The following is a 26,767-nucleotide window of genomic DNA, read 5'->3' as shown; positions in this document are numbered from 1 at the left end:
GAGTTTGATAGTGTCTGGCCTTACATTTAGGTCTTTAATCCATTTTGAGTTTATTTTTGTGTATGGTGTTAGGGAGTGTTCTAATTTCATTCTTTTACATGTAGGTGTCCAGTTTTCCCAGCACCATTTATTGAAGAGGCTGTCTTTTCTCCACTGTGTATTCTTGCCTCCTTTAACAAAGATAAAGTGACCATACCTGCATGGGTTTATCTCTGGGGTTTCTATCGTGCTCCATTGATCTATATTTCTGTTTTTGTGCCAGTACCATACTGTGTTGATTACTGTAGCTTTGTAGTATAGTCTGAAGTCAGGGAGCCTGATTCCTCCAGCTCCATTTTTCTTTCTCAAGATTGCTTTGGCTATTTGGGGTCTTTTGTGTTTCCATACGAATTGTAAATTTTTTTTGTTCTAATTCTGTGAAAAATGCCACTGGTACTTTGATAGGGATTGCATTGAAACTGCAGATTGCTTTGGGTAGTATAGTCATTTTCACAATGTTGATTCTTCCAATCAAAGAACATGGTATATCTCTCCATCTGTTTGTGTCATATTTGATTTCTTTCATCAGTGTTTTATTGTTTTCTGAGTACAGGTCTTTCCTCCTTAGGTAGGTTTATTCCTAGATATTTTATTCTTTTTGTTGCAATGGTAAATGGGATTGTTTCCTTAATTTCTCTTTCTGATCTTTCATTGTTAGAGTATAGGAATGCAAGAGACTTCTGTGCATTACTTTTGTATCCTGCAACTTTACCAAATTCATTGATGAACTCTAGGAGTTTTCTGGTGGCATTTTTAGGATTCTCTTTGTATAGTATCATGTCATCTGCAAACAGAGACAGTTTTACTTCTTTTCCACTTTGGATTCCTTTTATTTCTTTTTCTTCTCTGATTGCCGTGCCTAGGACTTCCAAAACTATGTTGAATAATAGTGGCAATAGTGGACATCATTGTCTTGTTCCTGGTCTTAAAGGAAATGCTTTCAGTTTTTCACCATTGAGAATGATGTTTGCTGTGGGTTTGTCATATATGGTCTTTATTATGTTGAGGTAGTTTCCCTCTATGTCCACTTTCTGGAGAGTTTTTGCAATAAATGGGTGTTGAATTTTGTCAAAAGCTTTTTCTGTATCTATTGAGATGACCATATGTATTTTATTCTTTAATTTGTTAATATAGTGTATCACATTGCTCGATTTGAGTGTATTGAAGAATCCTTGCATCCCTGCGATACATCCCACTTGATCATGGTGTGTGATCCTTTTAATGTGTTGTTGGATTCTGTTTGCTAGTATTTTGTTGAGGATTTTTGCATCTATAGTCATCAGTGATATTGGTCTGTAATTTTCTTTTTTTGTAGTATCTTTGTCTGGTTTTGGTATCAGGGCAATGGTGGCCTCATAGAATGAGTTTGAGAGTGTTCCTCCCTCTGCAATTTCTTGGAAAAGTTTGAGAAGGATAGGTGTGTTAGCTCTGTTCTAGCTGTTTGACAGAATTGGCCTGTGAAGCCATCTGGTCCTGGGCTTTTGTTTGTTGGAAGATTTTAATTATAGTTTCAATTTCATTACTTGTGATTGGTCTGTTTATATTTTCTATTTCTTCCTTGTTCAGTTTTGGAAGGTTGTACCTTTCTAAGAATATTTCCATTTCTTCCAAGTTGTCCATTTTATTGGCAGATAGTTGCTTGTAGTAGTCTCTTATGATTCTTTGTGTTTCTGCAGCGTCAGTTGTAATTTCTCCTCTTTCATTTCTAACTTTATTGATTTGAATCCTCTCCCTTTTTTCATGATGAATCTGGCTAAAGGTTTATCAATTTTGTTTATCTTCTCAAACAACCAAATTTTAGTTTTATTGATCTTTGCTATTGTCTTCTTCATTCCTATTTCATTTATTTCTGCTCTGATCTTTATGATTTCTTTCCTTCTATTAACTTTGGGCTTTTTTGTTCTTCTTTCTCTAGTTGCTTTAGGTGTAAGGTTAGATTGTTCATTTGAGATTTCTCTTGTTTCCTGAGGTAAGCTTGTATAGCTATAAACTTCCCTCTTAGAACTGCTTTTGCTGCATCCCATAGGTTTTGGGTTGTCGGGTTTCATTGTCGTTTGTTTCTAGGTATTTTTTGATTTCCTCTTTGATTTCTTCAGTGATCTCTTGGTTATTTAGTAACGTATTGTTTAGCCTCCATGTGTTTGTATTTTTTACGTTTTTTTCCCTGTAATTGATTTCTAGTCTCATAGCATTGTGGTCAGAAAAGATGCTTGATATGATTTCACTTTTCTTAAATTTACTGCAGCTTGATTTGTGACCCAAGATGTGATGTATCCTGGAGAATGTTCTGTGTGCACTTGAGAAGAAAGTGTAATCTGCTGTTTATGGATGGAATGTCCTATAAATATCAATTAAATCTATCTAGTCTATTGTGTTATTTAAAGCTTGTGTTTCCTTATTAATTTCCTGTTTGGGTAATCTGTCCATTGGTGTAAGTGAGGTGTTAAAGTCCCCCACTATTATTGTGTAACTGTCAATTTCCTCTTTTATAGCTGTTAGCAGTTGCCTTATGTATTGAGGTGCTCCTATGTTGGGTGCATATATATTTATAATTGTTATATCTTCTCCTTGGATTGATCCCTTGATCATTATGTAGTGTCCTTCCTTGTTTTTTGTAACATTACTTATTTCCTTATTTTAAAATCTACTTTATCTGATATGAGGATTGCTACACCAGCTTTCTTTTGATTTCCATTTTCATGGAATATCTCTTTCCTTAACTGCACTTTTAGTCTGTATGTGTCCCTATGTCTGAAGTGGGTCTCCAGTAGAAAGCATATATGTGGGTCTTGTTTTCGTATCCATTCAATGAGCCTATATCTTTTGGTTGGAGGATTTAATCCATTCACATTTAAGGTTATTATCGATATGTATGTTACTATTACCATTTTCTTAATTGTTTTGGGTTTGTTTTTTGCTTTTGCTGAGTGGTATCTACTGCTGAGCCCTCTCTTTCTAGGCAGGTACAGTTATGTTGGAGCATGCACTTGCTCCAAGAAAGACTTTAGTCATTGTTAACAGAAGCACTGACACCAAATCTAAGTGCCTCTCCACGATGACCAAGTGGCAATCATCTTTCTCTTACACTGTCACTGCTGATTAAGATTGCCTTTCATGAAAATTTAATTTGTCCTCTTTTCTTCAGCATTTTTTTAATTTCTGAAAAAACACTGTATTCAGGAAAGACTTTATATACATCAAAAGAAGCTGCACCTATAATATAGCTAACAATACAAAGATTATAAGATTCTCAGCTACCTATTTTATCTAATCCAACAGAAAAATACAAATTAATTCAATGACTAATAAACAACAGAGTGAAAACAATGACTCTGAAAGGAATCTTGCTTTAAGTGTCTATCAGCCTCAAAAGGTAACTAAAGCAAGACATCTGAATAAAGATTTCTTTAAATATTAAGTACATAATCCCAAAACTTTTTTTAAAAATATCATATTTCAGTAGTAGCCATCTTTCACTACATTTCAAATTTGTATTCTCTCATTTCTTAACAAGGAAGACAGGGGTATTCACACAGACATATCACTGCAAACTTAAGAAAATATTTAAGCATCCATACACTCTGTGTGCATTAACCTGCTGGTTAGTTGAAACAAAGGGTGGGATGGAATTTTCAGTTGCATTTTGGACAAATGAAAATGATTCGTGTGGTCATGCACGGTAGTCCATGGCTGGATGATATGACAGACTTAAATTCTGGTCTGTACAATATCACAGTGATAAACAAGATATCACAGAGATACGTTATTCAAGGAAGTTTGAAAAAACATTTACTTTCCTGTTTTATTTCAATTTGGTTAAAGTGTTTAAAAATGTAAGCATGTGATAGTTTGCAGGATCCTGGTACAACACAAACTCCCACTTCTATTTATAAATATTATCTTCTCTTTATATTACTTACATTTTGTAACAAAAAAGAGATTGGGTTAAATTTTAAAAACAAAACAAAACAAAACATAAAAACCCAACCATGGAGGCCCAGGTCTGAGCTCTGCCCTCACCACCACCCTCTCCCAAGTGGGCAAGGTGATCCTCCCTGACCAGACTGGGTGCTCAGGGGAGGTCAGCCACTTTCAGGGACAGTCAGCAATCCAGAAGCCGCTGCACCATGAGTGTCTCTGTGCTGAGCACCCCCAGAGCCCTGGGCGGTGTCTCTGGGCTCCTGCAGGTGGCCTCCCTGCTCGGCCTGGTTCTGCTTCTGCTCAAGGCAGCACAGCTCTACCTGCACAGACAGTGGCTGCTGAAAGCCCTCCACCAGTTCCTGTCTCCTCCTTCCCACTGGCTCTATGGGCACATGCAGGAGGTAGGATGGAGTGGGACGGGGAAGTGGGAGGGCAGAGAGGGCCGGGGTTCTCAGGCCATGGTCCTGGTCAGCACGCCCATGGGATGAAGCCTTGCTGTGGGACGAGCACGTGGCCTCACAAAAGGACCCAGATTACCTCTCAGGTCTTGGCTCCTCATCCCAGTCTGGGGACTCCCTCCATCCCAGGACCCCGTGCTGGTGTCCTCGGGTCTGTCAGACCCTCCTTCCTTAGGGAGATCTGCAGGCTGTCCTAGCAGCCCTGCACTTTGAGGACAGTGGCTCTTCCTTCCTGAGTCTCTCCCATCTCCAGGCTGAGCAGCTTCAGCTGTTCTCACAGAACAGGCTTCTAGATGCTTCCCTGCCCCATCCCTCAATCGCATCCTCTCTGCCTGGCCCTGAGCTTGCCTGGGAACACAGACATCAGTCTGATGGATGCTGCCCTGTAGGCTCACTGTTCGTGGAGATGACAGACAGGAATCTAGGAAGATGTCAGGTCACAGGAAAAGAGACCCACCTGCTGGGTGGGGGGTTACATCAGCTGTAGGGACAAACTGGCTCGGTTTGTTAAGACTGAGGAATTTTCCAGTCTCCTGATTTCAGGGCTTAAATCCTGACAAGTTGCTGGCACACATGAGCGAGGTTCCCAGGATGGTGCCAGGTAAGGAGAACTGACATTTGAGTTGCACCATCCACAGGGTGAGGTCTCCCACCTGGTCCTGCCTCACTGGACTATGTGCTCGAGGAACCGAGCGTGAAATCCTCCTCACCCCCAGCACCCTGCACAGAGCCTGCGCAGAGGGCTGCCCATCCAGTGTGTGGAGGGACAGGAAGGAGGGAAGGAGCGGCTTGCAGGCTGGGGAGGGGCAGCGCCTACCCACCCAGCACTGGCAGCACTAGCCTGGGCGGCGAGGGGCTCAGAGCAAAGTCAGGGGCCACGTGGAGAGGGGCTCATCAAGGGTTTGTGGACTGAACAAATGCTGGGAGAAAATCAGGGGTTGCAGAGAGCTGAGGCCTCCCTTTCTCTGCAGTGTGATTAGAGTAGAGTGGAGCCAAAGACGGGAACCGGAAATAGCCCGAGCCCCACGTGGGCTGGCCCAGTACCTCTCTCCCCTCTCCTTCCTAATCTCCTGCAGCCCAGGTTACTCAGCATCCTCCCCGCCTGCCTGGGCATTCTGGCCTCTGGGACTCTGCTCCCATGTGCCCTCTACCTGGAATGATCTTGTCCCTCATATGTCTGTCTACAAAGGCCCAACCCCAAGCCATCTCCTCCAAGATGTCTTTCTGGGTCTCCAGGAGCGGAGGGGACAACGCTTCTTCCCTTGGCTGTCCTTCTCATAAGGCAGTGCTAACCGGATTCAGCTAGTTTTGTCTGCAGTGTCATAGCTGTGAGCTCCTTCTGGGAGAGCCTGCCTCTGGTTCATCTTTGTAACCTGAGAACATCTGGGTAAATGATGACTGAACGAATGAATACATGCATGAAAAAGAGCTTTCAAACGTCCGGGTCTGAGTTAGGGTCCCTTCCCAAAAGCTTCCCCAGAGGCTTGGTGTTCCCTCCATCACACATTCATGAGCCCCTATGGTTGTCATGTCCTCAATCTCGCTGTCTCCTCCTGGAGGCTCCAAACTGACAAGCATCTACAGCCACTTCCTAATTCAGTGCCTTAAACCAGTGCCTAACACATAGTAAATGCTCAGTAAATACGTGCTCAGTGAAGGAACCCATCCCACAGTAGGCAAGTTGCCTCAGAGCTGGTGAGTCCTGATGGTAGAAGGATGCAGGCAGAGATTAGATACCAAAGTGGCAGGGGGATGCTTTGAGTTACACAGAAGCCATTGAATTAAAGACGAGGTGACTGCATGGAACATGCCTAGGACCAAATGTTGATGAGAAATCCAGAGCTGATAAAACGAAGCTGAAGGCTTAGGTTAAGGTTAGGGAGAGGCAGTTGCTCTGTGGCAAAGAGGAGGGGCACACCAGGTAGAGGAAAGAACCTGGGCAGAGGCTTAGAAGTGTGAGCAGGTGAGGCCAGTGCAAGGCGTACAGGCAGCAGCATCTTTGCGGGCAGAGCAATGGGTCCTGTGGACTCACCAGCCCGGCAGGAGGCAAGAATAGAGAGGGTAAAGCCAGAAAGCAAGGGCCTTTGTGGTCCAGCGTGAGGAGTTTCAAGAGATTCCTTTAGGTGGTGGAAAGTGTACACAAGTTTCTGGACACTGGTAAGTGAAAATGGGATAAAATAATCCACATATCAAAACCTTTGTTCAATACCATTTCCCTGTATACATCCAGAATCTCTGTACACACTCAATATGTGAAATAATATGATACACACATATTTTAGCATTTAATTTTTTTCACTTAGCCATATACATCCCAAACACTCTTTCAAATTAACATTTATATGTATGCTGAGATACTATTGAAAATATAAAATAAGTATGACAAAATGAAATTAATGTATGCATTTAATTTTAAACATATAATCTGTCTTATTCTCTAAATAAACAAAATTATACAACAAAACTACTTACCAAGTGACACGAATTATCATAAATTGCTCATGCAAATGTTGTACGAATCACTTCCCAAAGTTTTCTACGGCTGGGGGTAAACCACGGATGTAAGTTTCTGTAGGCGGTTTGTAGTGGTGGCCCATAAATCTACCCGACAAGGGGACAGAATGTGGTCTTAGGACAAAGGTGGACAGCCAGCAGGTCTGGGGCAGAGCCCAGGTCAGAAGAAATAGTTCCAAACTCCTACCTCTGCTGATCAATCAAGAACCATCTCCCTGTACCCATCCTGCCCTTCACCCCCACTCCAGCACTGGAACTCAGAGAAGGGTTTTATTGATTTATCTTTCCCTTGGGGACAGTTCCAAGAGGAGACTGAGCTGCAACCCCTACTGAAGTGGGTAGAGAAATACCCAAGTGCCTGTGCTCGCTGGCTGTGGGGGACGAAAGCCCTGGTGTTGATCTATGACCCTGACTACATGAAGGTGGTCCTGGGGAGATCAGGTGAGAGGGAAACCCACATCCCAGCAGGAGAAAATCTTCCCTCTTGAGCACATGCCCCTGGATCTGTGAAATTCCAGAAGAAATTGGCACTTCAGCCATCAATACCTGGCTCCCTACCAGCCACCCTTGCAGCCCACAAGCCAGACTAAGGCCAACATTACTCACAGTGAATGCTTAAACACCTGGGTGGGGCTGGCTTCTCTTTTCTGTCTTACTTTCTTTCTTGTTTTAACCCAACTGAGATGATCCCAGGTCTGGAAGACAATTCCCTGTCCACACTGATGTAGGTTTGGCACCTCTCACTGTTGCCTGTCCTGGGTCATGAAATGGCCAAACCACCACAAGCTGTAGGAAAACCACAGGCTCCTTTCTTACTCTGTGGCGCTGAGCAGAGCCTATCCTTCTTGCCGATTCACCGTCTTAGTCCTGTGGGTGTTCTGCTGCTGGGACACTGAGACTGCCTTCCTGGGCCCACAGTGACCATCAGGACAGAGAGAGTCAGGGATGGGAGGCAAGAGGGAGGTGGCTTGAGACAGACTGCCGGCTGACCAGCAGCAGGAATGGAAGGTGCCACAGCTGCTCTGGGGGCTGCCTGCCTTGTTTGGTGCCCTCCACTTCCCTTCCTTCCCTTTCAGACCCAAAGTCTCACGATTCCTACAGAATGCTGATTCCCTGGATTGGTAAGTACATTTAAATACAACTGCAGTCCACCCACCAGTTAGCTTTACCAAGAGCTACCTCTTTGGTTAATGGAGAACAATGGGTACCAGGCACCCTGTCACCACCTCATCTCTCAGTCAAGCCTCATTTCTCTCCTTCCAGTGAAACTCTCACCCTTTGTAATGGTGCTGAGAGCCCTCCTGAAGCTCAGCCTCTTCTTCCTCACTTCTCAGTCTTCTGCGATATTCTCAGCCTGACTATTAATTCTTCTATCACCTGCACCCCTACTCTTTTGCAACCTCTGTCTCACAGCTGTCATAATCCCATCCTATGGACCAGCCATTTTTGAAATTCACATTCCTGAACTATACTGCCCTTTCCTACCTTTGCCCATGGTGTGTCTTTTCCTGACACCCTTGGTTCCTCCCAAGTTGTGCCCAGTCGTCCCTCTGGTCCAGTCTCCCCAACACACACACACACCCATCTGTGGCCCAGGGAAAGGTTTGCTTTTGTTGGAGAGGCAGACGTGGTTCCAGCACCGGTGGATGCTGACCCCAGCCTTCCACTACGACCTCCTGAAGCCCTACGTGGGTCTCATGGCCGACTCTGTCCGAGTGATGTTGGTGAGTCTATCCCTCATCACCTGGACCCACTCACATCCAGCACTGCTGACAAAGTCCACTCTCAGATCCTTGTGTCCCTCAGGCGTCCATCAGACCCAGCCCCCAGAATGATGCATTCAGGACGTACTCTGAGACAGAGCTCACCACAACTGGATGGGACAGAGGGGTACCCTGGCAGCAGCTTGGATCCACAATTTGCTCTGAGATAAGGGAAACCAGGGCCATGGTGTATTCAGGGTCCACTCTCCTCTCATCTCCACATCTTCAACACAGAGGATTAGAGCAAGGGTCATTCCCCTGGACAGCGGTGCAAGCTGCCCCCGGATACCCTGGACAATGGCAGCTTCAGTGGCAGAGTGGACATCCCAGGATGTCACTCAGGTAGGCTCTGGCCTGGGGCCCAGGGCTTCTGCATGGAATTGAGTCACTCACTGGAGGAAATGAGGCCAGGTCTACATGCACAGAGCTGGGTCTTGACAAGCAACACCTCTGATCTAGACTGGGCACCACCTGATCTCAGCTAACACTGGATGAATGAAAGGAATTGAAGTATATCATGCCCCCTCCTAGGAGCCCCAATAGAGCCCCTTATGCTTTTACTTTACTTGAAATACTTGCTTACTAGTGTTGAACCTGGTCTGTCCAGTTCAGATCTCAGAACCCCTAAGTTTCCCCCTCTGTCCCATAAAAAAGTATGGTTTCTGGTCTGCCACAAGGTGGTCATCATCATACTCTATTCTTCAAATTCAAAACTAATTCAGAATATTATGAGAGAACATGATTAATTATATAATAAAAGATTCTGAGATACAGGCATCACATTACACATGTGTGTTACGGCCTTAAATTGCTAAAACACATCTGCTTAGAAAGAGAGGAAAACTCATCCGAAGATTTAGAGAGACAGAGAGAGAGCCTGGCCTTGTCAGCACAGGCCTTCTGGGGGAGCAGAGCAGGGTCAATGTCCCCCTCCCACTACAGGACAAATGGGAGGGGCTCATCAACCCAGACTCACATCTGGAGATCCTTGGACACGTCTCCTTGATGACCCTGGACACTATCATGAAGTGCGCCTTCGGCCACCAGGGCAGCATCCAGACAGACAGGTCAGTGACAACCCTTCAACGGCAGGGCAGGGTCCTTGTTCTCACCAGCTGGGGAGGACTTACCTGAGAGGCAGTTAGGGCAGTGTGGACGCTTATGAGCTCTAAAAGCAAAATTCTGCAGAGAGACATGGACCATGGTCAAATCCTTGATCCTGGCAAATGGAGAAGCCTGACCACTCAGGCCACTTGTAAAGGACAGAGGGTCTCCTGGGCTGTGAGGCAGAAATGACAAAGCCTCAGTGCTGCCTGTCCCGACTGACTGAGGAATCCCCACCCGGAGCCCCACTCCATCTCCAGGTCAGAGGCTCCCTCCACTCCAGTCTCCTCTGCATCCTCTCCCTTCAGGAACATCCAGTCCTACATCCAGGCCATCAGGGAATCTCAACAATCTGATTTTTTCCCAAGTGAGGAATCTCTCCCACCAAAACGACATCATCTACAGGCTGACTCCTGAAGGCCGCTGGAGCCACCGGGCCTGCCAGCTCACCCATCAACACACAGGTTCTGCTCCGCCTTCTGGGCAGCTCCTCCCCTGGCCTTGACCCCTCAGGCAGAGCCCAGACTCCTGCTTCCTCTTCAGGGGCTGGCACACACCCACACTGGGTACTTCCCTGGTGCAGGGGTTGGGAACCGAGACGTCAGGGTGTCAGGTGAGGTGCAAGGAGATACATGTGTCACCACGTTGCTGACGGTGGAATGAGACCCCCTCCCAGCATCATTCAGGCAGAGCCTCCGTGGGCTGTGCTATTGAGGGGATTCCCGACCTGGATCAGACGATGCTGGAGCTCTCTGCCCTGACATGTGCGCCCATTCCCACCCTCGTCCTCATCCACCTGGTACCCAGATTGGGCCTGAGGGGCAGATAGGGCTATGGTGGGTGCTGCATGTGGCTCCCCAGAGCCCTCAGCTCTGCCTGGGAACCACTGTTCTGGGACAGATGGAGTGATCAAGATGAGGAAGGCTCACCTGCAGAAGGAGGGAGAGCTGGAGAAGGTGAGGAGCAAGAGGCACCTGGATTTCCTGGACATCCCCCTCTTCGCCAGAGTGAGTGTGAGCAGGAGAGGCCTGAGGCTTTGCCCAGAAGCACAGAGGAAGGGCAGACCCTGCACTCCCCCTGCCTCCGCAGATGGAGAATGGGAGCAGCTTGTCTGACAGGGAGCTCCGTGCCGAAGTGGACACGTTCATGTTCGAGGGTCATGACACCACAGCCAGTGGCATCTCCTGGGCCCTCTATGCTCTGGCCTCCCACCCTGAGCATCAGCAGAGGTGCCGGGAAGAGATCCAGAGCCTCCTGGGGGATGGCGCCTCCATCACCTGGTGAGTGCCCAACAGGTGGGAGAACCTTGCCCCTTCAGCCAGTGGAGAACCCCTGGTTGTCCGGCCCCACCTGCCCTTAGATGGGCTTCCTTTCAGGGACCCCCTGGATCAGATGCCCTACATCACCATATGCATCAAGGAGGCACTGCGACTCTATCCACCAGTGCCATTCATTTTCAGAGATCTGAGCAAGCCCATCACCTTCCCTGTTGGACCCTCCTTACCTGCAAGTATGAACTTCACCCACACCCACTAAACTAAACACTCCGCAAAACCACACAGAAGATCAGAAATCCACATGGTCTTGCCAAGTTCCAGGATGACATGACTATTATCTCCGCCTCAAGATAATTAATATTTACTCTGTGGTTTGGACGACTTTTGAAAGATGCTTGACACAGAAATTGAACCAACAAAAGCTCAATAAGCAAATGTCAGTTCCTGAATGTGGTTATAATGGAGGGCTAAAATTCTAATTCCTTGAGACATCAAGGCTTAAGAGAGAAGCAGGTGGAGATGTGGTTCTTTCCAAGTGGGGCCTTTGTAAACGAGGGAGCTCAGGGAGTGCACTGTCATGGGTCAGATGGTCCAGTCTCTGGGGAGCCCTCAGGTGGATGGCCGAGAGCCGCTGATGACCAGGTCTGACAGCCCTGCCATGGTTGGAGGCCACCCAATGGCTCACCTCCCAGTGGGTGTGAATCCCAACCCAGCCACCTCCTAGCTGTGGGATCACAGACACATCCCTCAACCTCTTGGAGGCTCAGGTGCCTCATCTGCACGTGGGGATAGGAGTGCCTTCCCTGAGGGCTGCTGGGAGGATTAGATGAGTTAATGCACAGCCCCGAGGGCTCATGATGGCACCTGACAACTGTGAGCTTTCATGTGAGGCGATCCTCACACTAAGCCTCCAATTCTTTTCCTTCTCAGTCCTGCCCATGGTGACCTGCTCCTAATCTGTGCTCATGTGCGTTCTCACCTCCAGCCCACCTGTCTTGCAAGAGCACCATTTCATTCAGAGTGATGGAGGGTAGCTCTCATGGCGGCTCCTGGGCCTTTTGTGCACATTGCCCCTGTTGCCATGGGTACCATCAATCTTCTCTCTCTCCTCCCTGCCCCACAGGAGTCCCGCTCTCCCTCTTCTTTTATGGACTTCACCACAGCCCGAAGGTGTGGCCGAAACCAGAGGTATGATGGCCATGGGAGGAGGGGATGGGATGCTCCCTCCAGACCAGCACCTTCCCTGCTACCCCTCGGGGATTCTTGTCCCCTGGTGGATTGGTGCAAGGAGCTTGACCCCAACTGTCCTGGCCCCGGTGCTCTCTCTGCAGGTGTTTGACCCATCCCGGTTTGCACCGGGTTCTGATCGACACAGGGCTTTCCTGCCATTCTCAGGAGGATCCAGGTGAGGCCTTCTGTACCTGGGCAGCCAGGTGTCACTGGTGCTACCTGATGTGTGTGACTGTCTACCTTCATATGTGGTGTGTGCAGTTATGTCCCTGTATGTTGGCGTGTTGAGAAGGAGGCGTGTGTCCCCATGTACAAGAAGGCCTTCAGGACAGGCCACGGAGATTTTGACCTCCTGACTTCCGCAACGACCAGCCACATTGCCATGGCCGTGGCCTCTCCAAAGTATTCCAGGGTTTTCCTCATTTTAGGTGTGTGACTTTTCAGCATTAGAATTTTCCATGAAAGGTAAACTTCAGATTTTTGCTTTTCCCAAGTATCAGTCATCTTAGAAGGTGGTTTTCTCTCTTGGCACATTTCTAGTCCAGTCCACTGCATTTTTTACTTAATTCACCCATCCACCTCTCACTGTATCAGCAGTCGTGTTTGCATGGGTTTGGATTTCCAGCTGCCTTCCTTGTCCTGAGGTTTCAAGCCATGTATGTGATCAGTTACAGTTTCTGTTGTTTGAAGAAAGTTACACAGCAGTGTGTATTCTCTGTCTCTGCAGTTGCAGCCAACAAAGTCATGACTGCTTATTAATATAAACAAGACACCTTTTCCAGTTGCCGTAATTCTTTATATATAGCGGGGATTATATACCATAGTCCCAGAATCTACAGAGTCTAACACTGGCAAAAAGGCATAAAATTAAAGGCAATCAAGTGCTTTTGAAAGAAAACTCACTATTTTGTAATTGACACACGCATTTGAGAAGTTTGTGGCATGTAAAATATAAAGGACACTTGAAATAGCTGTTAAGCTGGATGATTCACTCCAAAATGACTCCTGTGAAAATCTTCAACAGTATAGTTCCCCTGCTGAAATAGTAACTTCCATAACTTAGTAACGACTTAGTAAAACAAGTTTTTCTGAATCTATAATTCTGTGAAATTTTCAGTTGGTGAATCAACCTTCACAGAACAGGCTTGAAGCAAACATGCTTCCAGAATTGGCTCTGGGATTTGGTTTCTGCCAGGGTCCTTCTCCACTGTAGACACTGGCTGCACATCATGTCGCTGCCACTAGAGGACAGCAGGTACCTGGCAACTCAATTCCTAGGTCAGAATAAACATTTAATTTTATTCCAATTTTTTTTTCAATACAATTAACTTTGTTCAAATAGAAAGCTATTTATTAAGCCTACCTCTGTGTGCCAAGTCATATATTAGGAGATGGGAACCCAGAAACGTAAGGCACTTTCCCTGCTTCCAAGAGTTCACAGTCAAGAAACCACTACCGCTATTCAAGACAGACATGCGACGTTTCCATAGTGTAGTGGTCAGTACGTTTGCCTTACAAGACAGACATCATGCACTCATCCACTCTTTCACTCATTCATTCATTCACTGAGCAGATTGTGGACTGTTCCATGTTTCTGGCACTGTCCTGGTCACGGGACGGTGATGTGTCCTTGAGTGAACACTAAAGCTGCTTGGGGATGTGGGAGAAAGAGGCGCAGGCGGCAGAGGCGGGAGGCCAGGCGGTCACTAGACTGAGTCTTGAGCGTGTGGCCGGCAGAGGCGGGGGGAGGGGACCTCAACAGCAGCGGAGCGAGGAAGAGGGTCCGGACAGGTGCGAGGTGAGTGAGGAGCAGCCCAGAGAGCGCTGTGACGCCAGCTGAGGCCCCGCGACGTGTCCTCCCTGTGATGGAGGGCGCAGCAGGCCCCGAGCCGCCGTGGCTGCAGTAGAGGGAGGGGAGGCAAGGAGACTGGAAAGGCCAGTGAGGAGCCCACGGGATGGGAGGAGGGGCCTTGCTGGACTAGAATGGGAAGGCTCCAGGGGCGGGTTGACTGAGGGGCTGCAGGGAGACAGGAGGCCGGAGCATTAACTGGGAGGCAAGTGGTCCAGCATGTCGAGGGGCGCTAACCCGTGGCCCCTCCAAGAAGCCTCCCGGTTGCCATCCTGACTTCCTGACACAACCCTGTCCTGTCCTGTCTGGGGACTGGGGCCCCTGCTTGTCTGCCGTGGGTGGTGCGGGCCCGAGAGTTGCCCACACCCCGCTACAGTGCCCTGGCCTGGACGGAAACCAGAAGCTGCCTGTGGACGAGTGAACAAAGTACTAATTCACATTTACTGATTCACGTGACTTGACCCTGTGGCTTAGAGCGCCGACGCTCCCCAACAGGACTTGCTACTGCTGAGAGCAGAAGTAGGAGTTAGGAGCTAGTCCTGGAGAGAGGTGGCCTTTGGAAAGGTCAGGGGGAGAGGGTGGACCGAGGCTTGGGCGGCACATTCAATGTGACCCATAAGGAAGGGATCGGGGCTGGGCCACGTGGAGGAGAGCCCTGAATGCCCTGTGCCCAGCAGGGGTTAGAAGCCTCTGCTCACTTCCTTTTCCCTTCCTGACCCAGGAACTGCATCAGGAAGCAGTTTGCCATGAATGAGATGAAGGTGGCCGTGGCCCTGACCTTACTTCGCTTTGAGCTGGGTCCCAGTTCCCATTCCAAAAGTTGTGCTGAAGCCCAAGAATGGGATCCACTTGCAGCTCAGGAAGCTCCTGTAATGCTTGCTGGAGACAAGGACGAGCTCTGAGGGCCCCTGCCTGCCATCCTGTCTTGCTGTCACTCTCTCCCGTCCTTGCCTCTGTGCCCACTTCCTGCTTCTATCTGCCCACCTGCCGGCCTACCTCATCTCCTGCCTCCTGCCCATCAGACGTTCTGCCCTCCTCCTCTCACCTTTCTCCAGGCTCCCTATCTGCTTATCTCTCCATCTGTCTCTGACCCACCTGTGTCTCTGACTGTCCACCTGGGTATTAGGACACGGACACCATGGGCAGCCGTTACTGTAGCTGCTAAGTCCTGCGTGACTACCATGGCCTTGGGCCCCCGATCACTCCTGTGTGTTCCAGGTCTGCCCATTTGTCACTCACCTGGCTTCCCCTCTTTCCCACTCCCTGGATAAATTCACAATGTCATATGGAGCGTGTGTGTCTTCCCTTGCAAGGAGCTGGATGGAATGGAAGAGAGAGAGAAGGGGAGGGAAGGCAGAGGAGACGAGGAGGGGACATGACCCCTGGTCTGTGGGCCCAGAACCCCAGCAGGACAAGCGTGTCCCAGTGCCCCTGCAGCCTCACACTCTGGGGTCCCTCACGCCCCACAACCCGCCTGTCACCTGAGACTCCCATGGCAGCTGAGTCAGGAGAAAGGGCTCGTCTCCAAAGGCTCAGAGGGAAGAAACTCACCCTGGGCACCTGTCAGGGAAGGAGCCTCCCTGCTGTTGTGTGGTAGCTTCCTTGCTACATCCTTAGAGGGGCCCAGCCAGAGCCCATCCTGCCCTGAGCAAAGAAGCCTTACAGACTTGGCTCAGCGCAAGGGCCTCAGGAAGCCAGTACTTCATCCCAAATGAGATTTGAGAAGAGCCCAGCCTGGCCATGTCACCAGCCCCCGGCAGCCCTTCCTCACATGCAGGGCCTGCAGGCTCCTCAGAAGCCTGAGCGGGCGGCTGTGCAGGAAGGTCTGGGAGGACCAGCTGGGCACGAGGCTTGGCTGCTGGGAGAGGATGTCAGACCCGAAGCAGAGGACCAGCCGGTGCAGCTCCCCCACAGGACAGCCCCTTGCAGTCCCCAGCGTGTCTGCCCAGCCCCTGAGCAAGGACGGGCTTCTTCAACCCTGGCACTCCTGGAGACCTCAGGGGGGCTGGTCCTCCTGACCCTGACCAGCACCAGGTCCCTCGCACTCCTCCAGCAGCCTCTCTGCACCAGCCCTGCTCTCTTGCTGCTTCTGCACACAGGTCCTCCTCCCGTCCCACCCCTGCCCTTCCTAACCCAGGGCCCCGGATGCCAGAGGAGACCCCCCTGCAGCCCTGTGCTCTGCTGTGATGCTGCCATGTGCCTCCTGAAGGGGACGTCTCCCCCCAGCCGCTGCCTGCAGCTGGAACCTTCGGCCCAGTCCCCTCCCCGTTCCTAGGTCACAGGGCTAGTTCACTCTGCTCCAACATGGGGCCAGGAGGACTCTCTGTGCCTGACCGGGGGTGGGGCAGGAGAGTTAGCCGGGAACGTCCTGGACAGGAAGCTTGGCAGGTCCCCTGGCGTCAGGTGGTGCAGAAGGGCTCCGGCTGGTCACTCTCAGCGCATGGGACGATGGGAACTTTGTCTTCTGGGTGCCAGCCATGGACGTGAGCTCTAATCTCAGGATTTTACAGGAGCTAAAGAGAGTGACTAAGAAGAGACCCTGCTCGCTCCACACAGTGGGAAAAACCCCAGCTGTGTCCACACTCCTATGCACACCCCCCAGGACACGTACATAGACAGTCACCCCCGTGCAGCCTCACCTATATGTCCCCCTCATACACTCCATGCTCGGCTCACATACATGCACAGAGTGGATCCCAGGAGGCAGCAGGGTTTGTTTTGCGAGCGGGTAGGATTACATGGAATTCATCTTTGGTGCCCCCTGCTCCCAGCTCCCCTCTCACATGGAGCCTCCTCCTTCCCTCTGGCTCCAGAGCTCCCACAGACACGTGTCCTCAGAGAGAAAGGCAATTCTACCCATGGAGTCTTAGTCAAAAGAGGCCAGAGTCAGAAGGCCTCCGCTCAAGCTCCTCCCTGATGAGCATCTTGACAGGTTCCTTCCTTTAGTATTTAAGTGGGATAACAGCCTCCTCGGTCCTGCCTCACTGGCCTCCTGAGGACCCAGAGATCAGGGAAGGAGACACATCTTAGACTCGAGAGCCACCCGTGGGCCACACATGGTTGGGACACTGGGCTCTGCTCCCTGATGATACCTGTTGAAACCATTTCTTCACTTGTGCAGAGAAAGGTCTGTCCAGGGCTAGGACAGAGGGGAAAGTGGGTGGCATGGGGGACACTCTGGCTGAGGCCTCAGCATCCAGCCTCAGGTGAGCAAGGAGGTCTGAGTCTTGACAGGGCTTTGCAGGAGTGAACATGTGGCCCATGGCCAAACTTCCAAGGCTGTGAGCTTCTCCCCAGAGGGCAAGCATCAATAGCAGGAAGGATGTGTCTCCAGATGGTCAACCCCCAAGACAGCATAAAGACATCCCCAAGTCCCAGGGCCAGAGGTCCCCTCTCTTGCCCCTCCCCCCAGTGCACAGTGCCCTCCCTTCCACACCTGTCTAGTTCCTGGATTGGAGCACACTAATGGCCTTAGACTTGACCCCTAGAGGTGTATGTGCCCCCAGCCATCAGGCAGCCGCGGCAGGGGCTACTAGGGCAGGAGTGCTAATTCCCCATGCGGCCCCAGCCTGAGTCCCTCTCCAAAAGTCCTCCTTTGCACCTTCATACCTCACCCTGCCTCAAGGCCTGATTCGGGTGCCATCTTTTCCCGGAAGCCACACTCTGAGGCCACTCTGCTACCTTCCCCAGCAAAACCCCACATGCCCAGTGCAGCAGGTGACTCTGACACAGACACTGAGGATGGCAGGCGTGCCGCACAGACCTGCCTCAGGAGGGGCAGAAGAGACACCCATCGCCCATATTCCTTGACCTCAGCAGTGGTTACCAGGGAGCTTTCTTTAAAAATTCATTGTCTTGTGTATTTTGGGTTTAAGCAATTTTTCCTTATGTCTGTTATATTCCAAAAACATACACACAAAGTTAAACAAAGACACAGATCTCAGTGAAGGGGCAGGCCCCAAAAGCCATCCATCTATCAGGTGGAATGGGTGAGTGCCTGCTCATAACCACCAATCCCAAGGCACAGCTTCCGCTGCGAACGCTGTGTAAACTTTAGAAAGATGGACAATTACGGGAGATGAAAGGAGAGTCTAGAGGCACGTAAGTGTTCACCACGTTTGTTGAATGAATGAGTGAGCTCTGGAACACATGCATAGTAAGCATTTATAGACACACATGTTTACATGGCGCTGCCCTCGAGATGACAGTCCACGCAGGTGCCTATTCCCCTCTAATCCACAAGCCTGCAGAAGACAAGGGAACACAGCTACTCTACAACCTAGCTTGGAGATGGCAACACCCAGGGAGAGGCCACAACCTGGGCTGGCTGGGGCCCTACTCTCAGCAGATCTACTTCCCAGAGCCGGGCCCCAGCGGCTTCAGGTGGAGGTGGATGCCATTCTTGGAGAGCAGGGTATCTGGATGGGTGGCCTTGAGGGGTCCAGGGAAAACTCAAAACAGAGCAAGCAGAGGGCTGTGACCACATTCATCTTGTTCATGGCAAACTGCTGTGCAAGGCAGTTCCTGCGATGAGCAGCACAAAATGACATCAGGCTACAGGGTGTCCAGAGTGACGAAAACCAGTGCTCTAAGTGACCAACAGAAATCAGTAGCTCTTTTTGGATGAATAACTGGCTGATTGATTGATTGACCTGGGCTTAAGAAACAGATCCTGGGAGTATGGTGAGGGTTCCAGACCAGGTAGGTTCACACTGTGGGCTGTGGCTTAGGGGGTCTCTCTTGGAACGACTCACCCACCCACCTGCCAAGGACAAGACTATGCTAATGGTAGAAGGAAGGTCCCTGGAACTTCCCCTGCATCAGGGTCACCGCAGACCCAGCATGGTCCCCCTCATCCCAGAGTTCCCCCAAAGGATGCCTCCCCAACGACATCCTCCATCCTCACCTCCCTGGTCCAGAGGACCAGGGATGTTAGGCTCTCCTTACCTGGGCCCAGCAGAGAACAGAATGAAGGCAAAAATCCAACCACATTCTCCGGGGAAAAGGGCAGGGGGTCGAAGACCTGAGGGGACAGGCCTTGCTTAAATACCTGCCAGGTCCTAGGGCAGGCTGACCCCATAGCCATCCACCCATCTGACCTCTGGGCCCTGGGATGGCGTACCTCGGGGTCGAGCCACACTGCACTATTCCTACAGTGGGCATAGATGTGCAGAGAAATCAGGCTACCTGTGGGCAGAGCAGAGGCCTGGTGACCAGGTGGTCATGAGGCAGCCAGGCCCACCTCCTCACAGGGCCAGAATCCCCTAGCGTCCCCCTAACAGGGTACCAGCCCCTCCCTGAGCACTGCCAGTGACAGAGAGTCCATGACCCCCCTCAACGCATCAAAGTGCCTCTGATCATCATCACACGTACTTCCTGCAGCCCCTCACTGAGCACAACACCGGCCACAGACATCTGTAGAAAGGAAAAGGAGAAAAGGACTGATGCAGCCCCCCACGCGGTAGGACACGCAAGGACTATCACACTTCCTGCTTTCCATTAACTGACTCTCAAGGGAAGTACTTGTTCACGGTATTATGCTATCAGCAGTAACAGCTACCAGTCATTGGTGCTTACTAGGTGTCAGACCCAGCATTAAACACTCCTTACAAAGCCACCACACACGGTTATACGGGTTGTACATTGCACAGCATCGTACCCGAAGTGAATGATGCCTCCTGAAGTTGTTCAGGGCCCAACCTGCATGGTGGTACATGACAGCCCTGACAAATATTGTCTCTTTCCTCCTGAGAACAACCCAGTAAGGCAGGGACCCTTCTCATCCCCAGTTACAGAAGAGAGAGCAGAGGCTTAGAGGTAGAGGGATTTACCCCTACCTTATGGAGCTAGGACTTGGACGCAGGCCAAGCACAAAGCCTGGGCTCTTCCCCACTGGTGCGAGGGTACAGAGAGCACCCGCAAGGACTCCGGTTCCACCCAGAATCCATCCCATCCCACCTGCAGGTAGAGAGCGACCATCCACAAAGCGACGGGCTTGCTGAGCTGGCGGTACACCTGGGGCACACGGGGGTAGAGGTGGAAGCTCTCCTTGAGGCACATGGTCAGGTAGGTCATCTTCCTCAGATCACCGCTGCCAGCAACACAGCCAGGCCTTTCTGGGCTGGGAGCAACAGGGTCCTGCGGGAAGGCGGGCCCAGCCCCAGCTCCTCCCTTCACCACCATCACACACCCGAGAGTCAGAGGGCTAGACATAGGGTGGCCACTCAGACCCAGGGGTCTAGTTCCACTTTTGTCTATCCCTCCCTCACCTGCACTGCTAGGAAGGGATAGCACAGGACCCTAGGGGTGTATGTCCTTCTGGCCATCAAACACAAGGTCACTCCTGTGTCTCTCAGGGCCCCACAGAAACCCCACAAGGGACAGTTCTTTAGGTTCCGCTTGGTTTCCCTGGGGAGCTGGAATGGAGAGGAACAGGGGCTGGTATACACTGGTCAAATGAAGCAAGAAATGGATAAACAGTGACAAGCTCAGAGGAGGGTGAGTAATTTTCTATATATAGGAATATATTGCCACTAGGAAGCTCAGACCCAAATGTGGTCCAACTATAAGTCCTGTGCAACACCTTATTACAGAGCCCCAACTTAGGGTTTATTCCCCCGGTCCTCATTGTTCATGTGTGTTCTACATTTCATCGAATAGGTGTCCTTTAAGTTGCTTCAAGTTTGAAATGGAACGAAATGAAAATTAAATAAATGTTTCAACTCCCTGCCCCCAAGCCATGTTCACAGTGCTCCCCGACACGGAGGGCCCAGCTCTCCCCCTTTGCCTGAGTTTCAGGCCTCCTTAGGAAACCAACTCAGGCCCACCCCTTTCGATTCCTCTGCTCTCAGCACGGAGCCACACAGTCTTAGCCCTTTCTGCGGTTTCTCTAGCCTTTTGAGTCTTTCTGAAAACTCCCCGAGGGCAGTATCGTGGCTCCACCTCCTCCGCACCCACACCCCGGAGAGCGCCTGGCACGCGGCCGCACACCCTGGGAGGTTTCCAGCATCCGACCAATAAAACCACACATCCTTCACCCAGATGCTGGAGTTCTCAGTCAGTCTCCCTCAGGGAATCTAAAGTGTCTCCCCACAACTGAGCATTTTCGGAGCCCCTGCTGTGTGCCTAGCCCTGTGAGAAAGAGAGAAAGGTGACAGGACTTGAAGGCCTGAGGGGAGGAAGGGAGAGGGGGCAGGGGGCACAGATGGGACAGGGGCCCGTGGGAGACCGCCAAAGCTCATTCTGCACAGAGAGGTCAGCGTCAACCAGTGTCGTGTCAGTGAGCTCAAGCTTGAACTAAGAAACAGAAAACAGTTGCAAGTTTTGAAGTGATGGAGTTTGGGAAACAGCCTTTTCTCCTTCATCAGAGGAGTCTAGAGGCTGCACACGGCCATCCAAAGGCAGGTGGGAGGGAATCCGCTCCCCCCGCTACCCCAGCTCTGTGCATCCTCAGTTTCCAAACCTTTCTCTCCCGGTGCTGCCTGCTCTGTCCAGGAACCCAGAAGGGTACTCAGGTTCTGCCAGCAGAGGGAGCCAGAACACAGGTCAGCCTCCTGCTGACCACCTTGTCTCCATGACTCCCATCTGAAAAGGGTCTGTTGTGAGAGAAAGGGCTCAGGGCTGTGTCCACACATAGCTCCCCCTAAAGCCACAGCACTGAAGGGGAAAAGGACAAGGGCTACCTGCCGTCACCTGGTTTCCAGGGTGGCCCTGTAAGCACAGCTCTTCTCTGGGACCGGGAAGCAGGACAGACGGGGCTCACCCACAGCCTCACTCACCACTGGATGGAGTTCCGGTCCCCAAGAATCTCTCGCACCTCCTCCCAACAGCGATGCTGGCGCTCGGGGTACAGGGCCATGCAGTAGAGAAACCAGGACATGCCACTGGTGGTGGTGTCATGGCCTTCAAACATGAACGTGTCCACCTCGGCCCAGAGGTCTGCATCTGACAGCTCAATCCCATCTTCATCCTGGGTCAGAAAGGCACAGTGCGACCGCCCAAGGCATCTGAGGTAGGTTCCAACAAGACCTCATAACAGTAGCTTTCAAATGGATGTCTGGGGGAGGGAGGGAAAGCTCCTTTTCAGACTGGGGGTGAGGACCTTCCCCTAGATTCCTATCTGTTCTCCCAAGCACAGCTTGGATGCCGCCTACTCCAGGAAGCCTTCTTTGACCCCTCTGGCCAAGTGACCTGTGACTTCACCAGCCCTGTCATCTTGGCTCACTTGACACACAGAATACCACCCAGAGGAGGAAGAGGTCCGTCAATGTCCACCTCCTGTCTCCTGCACTAGACCTACGTCAGCGTCTGGAGGCCAAGGCCAGGGCTTTCTCAGCGTCGGCATCCCTAGCACGGACACTAACCCAGGGTAGGGCTCAGTGAGTTTGTGGAGTGAGTGAATAAAAGTCCAACAGAATGAGTGAATGAATGAATAAGTAATATAGAAAGCCTAAGATTGTAAGATTCGCGGGTGCTAAGATTCTTCAGAGTCTCAGAAGTCTGGAATTGGACTTCAGGCATGTGACCCAGCGTCCCTGCCACTACATCTCTCTCCAGTGCCACGGCCAGCCACAGCCAGCCCCTTCCCACCTCTGAGCTTTTGCTGATATGTATCATGGGACAAGAAACAGGTCATATGTGCTGAGGAAAGAGGAAGAAAATGCTTAGCCCCTGCTGCTGTCCAGTGAGCCCTGTCCCAGGAGGACGCTCTGAAGACCTGTGTGAGACAAGTTCTCAGGTTAGGGTGGGTGACTGTGCACTCACCTGGGCCCCAAGGAGAGCGTCCAGGAAGTTCAGATGCCTCCGGCTCTGCATCTTCTCCCTCTCTTTCTTGTCCTGCAGGGCTGACTTCCATTCCCTGATGACCTGGTCTGTCCCGGGAGCACAGGGTGTCACTGCCTGGGGACCCGCCCTCTGCCCGAAGGGGGAACGGATGTCCTGCAATGGGAGGGGTCCCCCAGGGGCCGGGAGGAGCTAGACTAGAACCTGGGCTTCCCGTGGGTAGGCCGTGCAGGAAGGTCCCACCTGTGTGGTCGTGGGCCACCTGGCAGGCCTGCAGGAAGTGGCGGCCCTGTGGGGTGAGACAGCAGATGCAGTCCTTGTGGTACTGGAGGGACTCGAAGCGCTGCTGCATTAGCAGCGAGAGATCGCTGACCGCCAGGCAGTAGCTCCTGTCCCTGCACAGCGGAGGGAGGGAGGGATGCTCAGACACTGACCCCCAGCAGAGGCCCTGAGCGGCTCCATTCCACAATCCAGCCCCAGCCGCTGCGCTCTCAGCCCGTCCTCAGCCACTGCGCTCTCTGCCCGTCCTCTCCCTGCCATTAGCCTCCCACCAAAGCCATGGGAAAGGCCCGGCTCCACCTGAGCTGGGCTCCCTAGGGCAGGACCCTATCTCCTCTCAGACGAGGGCCCGGGAGTCCTGCCACCTCGCCCTGCCAAGCCAGCCTGGGTGGAGACTGCGGTCAGCCCCAAGGGCCCCCTGACCTGTGTCCCAGGCTGCTCTTTCCTCTGCCAAAGGTATACTTCATGAGCGAGTCCAGCGCCATGTGGCCCACTTCGCAGAAGATGTCAAAGCTCTATGCTCACAAGACTTGTCCTAGAACCCAGAGATGGAAGGCGATGAGGGAGAGAGGCCAGCCATGCTGGGTGCCCGACACCTGCCCTCCAGAACCCGCTGCTGTCCTCCCCCTGCACACCCCCGGTCCCTGGCCTGGCCTCCATCCTGCTGTTATGGGGGTGGTGGAGGGAAGAGGCTTCAGGCTCAGAGGGCAGAACCAGGAGGCAGCCTCGCCCAGCACACACAGACACTTCTTCCCAGCCAGGCAGCTGTGTGTAAGGGGAGAGGAGGGCCGAGGGGTGGTGAGCTCCCCAGCACAGTCTGTGTGTAAGTCAGGCCTGCAGTGATACAGGGGAGGAGCCTCCTGCAAAGGGAAAGACCAGCCTGGGTAACGTCTGGGGATTATCCAGCCCTAAAACTCTGAGCTGGACCCCTGATGCCCGGCATCTCTTTATTTATTTTATTTTATTTTTATTTTATTTTATTTTATTATTTTATGTTTTAGGCCACGCCATGCGAGATCTTAGTTCCCCGACCAGGGGTCAAACCCGTGCCCCCTGCATTGGGAGCACAGAGTCATAATCACTGGACCGCCAGGGAAGTCCCCCACCATCCATTTTAGAGATGAGTTGCTCTTGACGTTATTTCAGGCAGTTGTGCTAGGCCGAGAACGAGGAGACACTTTTTAGATATGGAAGGTCTTCCTAATATTCTCAAGTACAGGCAGCCCTCAAATCTGCTACAGTAGGAACTTTACTGGGGTCTCACAGAGGCCCTTTGATCTGGGAAGAGGGAGGACTGGGTCTCCTGGTGGAGACAAGGGCCGGGGCTGCCTGGCCACTTGGAGCCTCAGCACCTGGTCAGCACCCAGCCCGCAGCAGGTGTCAGGCAGGGCAAGGCTCGCACAGCTACTGCACACAGAAACGGGCCTCGGGGCCTCAGCAATTCTCCTCACTGCCCTCCCCCAGGGAAAACTGGCCCTGCAGCACAGCCTCCAGGAGCCTGGCACGGGGAGCTCGCCAGCATGGCACGTGTGGACTCGGTGACACGGCCACGTAGGGCTTCAGCACGTCATAGGAGAAGCCAGGTGTGAGCAGCTTGCAATGCTGAAAGCACTTGGGCCCCTGGGGGAGCAGCAAGCCTTTCCCTGGGGAAGGGAGGGGAGAGGGCGGGCCGGTCAGGTCACACAATCCTGCCCCATCCCTGGCAGCCCGGGGCCAAGCACAGCCAACCCACCCAACCCCGCCCCCGTCCTCCCTGCCAAGCCTCGCATCCCAACCCAGCTCTGCCTTCCAGCCCCCCAGCCTCGCAGCCTCTGGTGACCCCAGCCTGGGTCCTGCCACCACTCCTTTCCTCAGGCCCTGGCCCCAGCCAGTGCCACCAATAAAACCTCCTGGATCACCTCTAGTGCCGCCTCTTCCAGGAAGCTGTTCCTCACAGGGACGCATGTCCAGAGCCTTTGCCCTGCCTCTCGTGGGAAGAGACACTCTGGCAGGAGAAGGTGCCTGAGACCCACCTCTCTGGCAGCCTGGAGCTCTCGTGCTTCCTCCCGCGTTTCCTACTGGGCAGCTGAGCTTAGCATAGGCAGTTGGGGGCCGGGTGGTCCGGTGGATGGAACAGCTACCAGAGTGGGCACTGGGCAGGGAGGTCCGCACAGGGAAGGCTCCTGCTCACCCAGCACCAAGGGCAGGAAGGCAGGTGCCCGCTCACCAATCCACTGGAGGAAGAAGTCAAACACATCCGGGGCCTTAGGGTCTGCAGGACAAAGACAAGCTTGGGTCAAGTGGGGCCTGGGATTTCCAGAGGGAAACCTCCAGAAATGGGGACCTCAGCTGCCTAGACTTAGGGTACAGGCCCAGGACCCCTCCCCACATGGTTCCTTTGCTCTCAGGAAACCCCTCCTTCTCCCAGGAGACCTCACCTCCTCGACTGCACACAGCTTTGGTGTAGTCAGGGTCATAGATGTTCAGGAAGCCATGGAACTGTCCCAACCAGACTGGGTGGGAGTAGGGACACCACCTTGTCCAGACTTCCCGTCTGCCAGATCTGAAATGGCAACAGAAGGCCAGGCCACTCGGGAACCCAGCGTCACCAGCCAGGCCAGCAGGGAAGAGAGGAGGCCGCCCAGGAAGGCCCAGGGAGTGCCCCTCCCTCCTCCTGCACCCACTCTCCTAGCCAGTCACTCTGTCCTACACATCTCTGGGCTCAGTCCCCTCTCCAGCCCCATAGCCACTGCTCTAAGTCCAAGCCACCTTCTTATTGTCCATGGGTGAGCCCAGCAACCCCAAACTGGTCAACCTACTTCCATCTGGTGCCTGCCACCAAACCCCTATCTCCACTATAGGCAGAAAGAGATTTCTTTTCAGCATCAAAGTTTTTCATTAGAAAGAGAATTCCAGCTTCTTGTTCCATACAGAAACCACCTTGATTCCCGCCCTGTTATGTCATGCAACACATTTTTATTGAGGACCTGCTATGTGCAGAGCCCTGTCTCGGGGGAATGAGAGAAACATGATCCTGCCCTTTCCGTCTATGGGGGGAAGACTGATAATAAACAAGTAAACAACACAGTAAAAAGATTGCAGAAAGTAGCGAGTAATAAGAAGGAAATAAACGCAGCACTGGGAGAGGGACTAACGGGAGGCCCTGCTTAGGTAGGGTGACCCAGGATGGGCTCTTGCTGAAAAGGACATTCAAGGTCAAACCGGAAGGATGATAAGGAGCTGACCGTGTGAAGAGTAAGGGAAGAGCATTCCAGGGAGAGGGAACAGCGAGCACAGAGTCTGGAGTAGGAAAAAGTATGGTGTCTCCCAGGAGCTGCCACCACGTAGGACAGTGGCCTGAGAAAGGGTGGTGTGTGCTCTAGGACAGAATATTGAAAGGATGAAGAGCCATCATAGAGAAAGCACTTGGCACCATGCCAGCACAAAGCAAGTAGCTACAAAATGAGTGAGAGCAATGTATTAGCAAACCTGGAGTTAGAAATTTGAGGTGATGGTCTTAACTCTGACACTTACTTGCTTTGTGCCTTGAAAAGTCAACTGACATCTCTGGCC

General features: G+C 51.6%; 2 protein-coding genes across 2 annotated transcripts; one reads left to right on the top strand and one right to left on the bottom strand.

The window, feature by feature from the left end:
- The first annotated feature begins 4,166 nt into the window (after nt 1-4,166).
- On the top strand, nt 4,167-12,513 carry LOC149750761 (taurochenodeoxycholic 6 alpha-hydroxylase-like). The gene is made up of 9 exons (XM_089923234.1): nt 4,167-4,361; nt 7,232-7,373; nt 8,009-8,053; nt 8,529-8,656; nt 9,638-9,762; nt 10,700-10,812; nt 11,160-11,309; nt 12,200-12,264; nt 12,408-12,513. The coding sequence occupies exons 1-9, from the start codon at nt 4,167-4,169 to the stop codon at nt 12,483-12,485; spliced, it is 1,041 nt and encodes a 346-aa protein (XP_089779360.1). The 3' UTR covers nt 12,486-12,513.
- Nucleotides 12,514-18,470: 5,957 nt separating this feature from the next.
- Nucleotides 18,471-26,019, bottom strand: CYP4B1 (cytochrome P450 family 4 subfamily B member 1). Its single transcript, XM_089912471.1, is given in 17 exon segments — nt 18,471-18,567; nt 18,570-18,679; nt 19,103-19,136; nt 19,139-19,178; nt 19,278-19,342; nt 20,114-20,143; nt 20,146-20,246; nt 21,934-22,124; nt 22,919-23,025; nt 23,180-23,331; nt 23,639-23,730; nt 24,699-24,757; nt 24,760-24,858; nt 25,422-25,466; nt 25,633-25,724; nt 25,726-25,757; nt 26,014-26,019. Coding segments are annotated over 17 exon segments (1,317 nt in total). The 3' UTR covers nt 18,471-18,505.
- Between the last annotated feature and the right edge of the window lie 748 nt (nt 26,020-26,767).

The sequence above is a fragment of the Delphinapterus leucas genome, chromosome 1 (genome assembly GCF_059928025.1).
Source record: "Delphinapterus leucas isolate spDelLeu-1000000601 "Yukka" chromosome 1, BTC_Dleu_Yukka2, whole genome shotgun sequence".
Taxonomy (NCBI): Eukaryota; Metazoa; Chordata; class Mammalia; order Artiodactyla; family Monodontidae; genus Delphinapterus; species Delphinapterus leucas.
The sequence above is the reverse complement of the archived record's forward strand: the minus strand, read 5'-3'. Positions and strand labels throughout refer to the sequence as shown.

Coding starts and splice junctions, on each gene's coding strand:
- LOC149750761 (XM_089923234.1), top strand. CDS start 4,167: ATGAGTGTCTCTGTGCTGAGCACCCCCAGAGCCCTGGGCGGTGTCTCT. Junction 10,813..11,159: donor CCCTCTTCGCCAGAGTGAGT/GTGAGCAGGAGA, acceptor ACCTGCCCTTAG/ATGGGCTTCCTTTCAGGGAC. Junction 11,310..12,199: donor TGGACCCTCCTTACCTGCAA/GTATGAACTTCA, acceptor CCTGCCCCACAG/GAGTCCCGCTCTCCCTCTTC.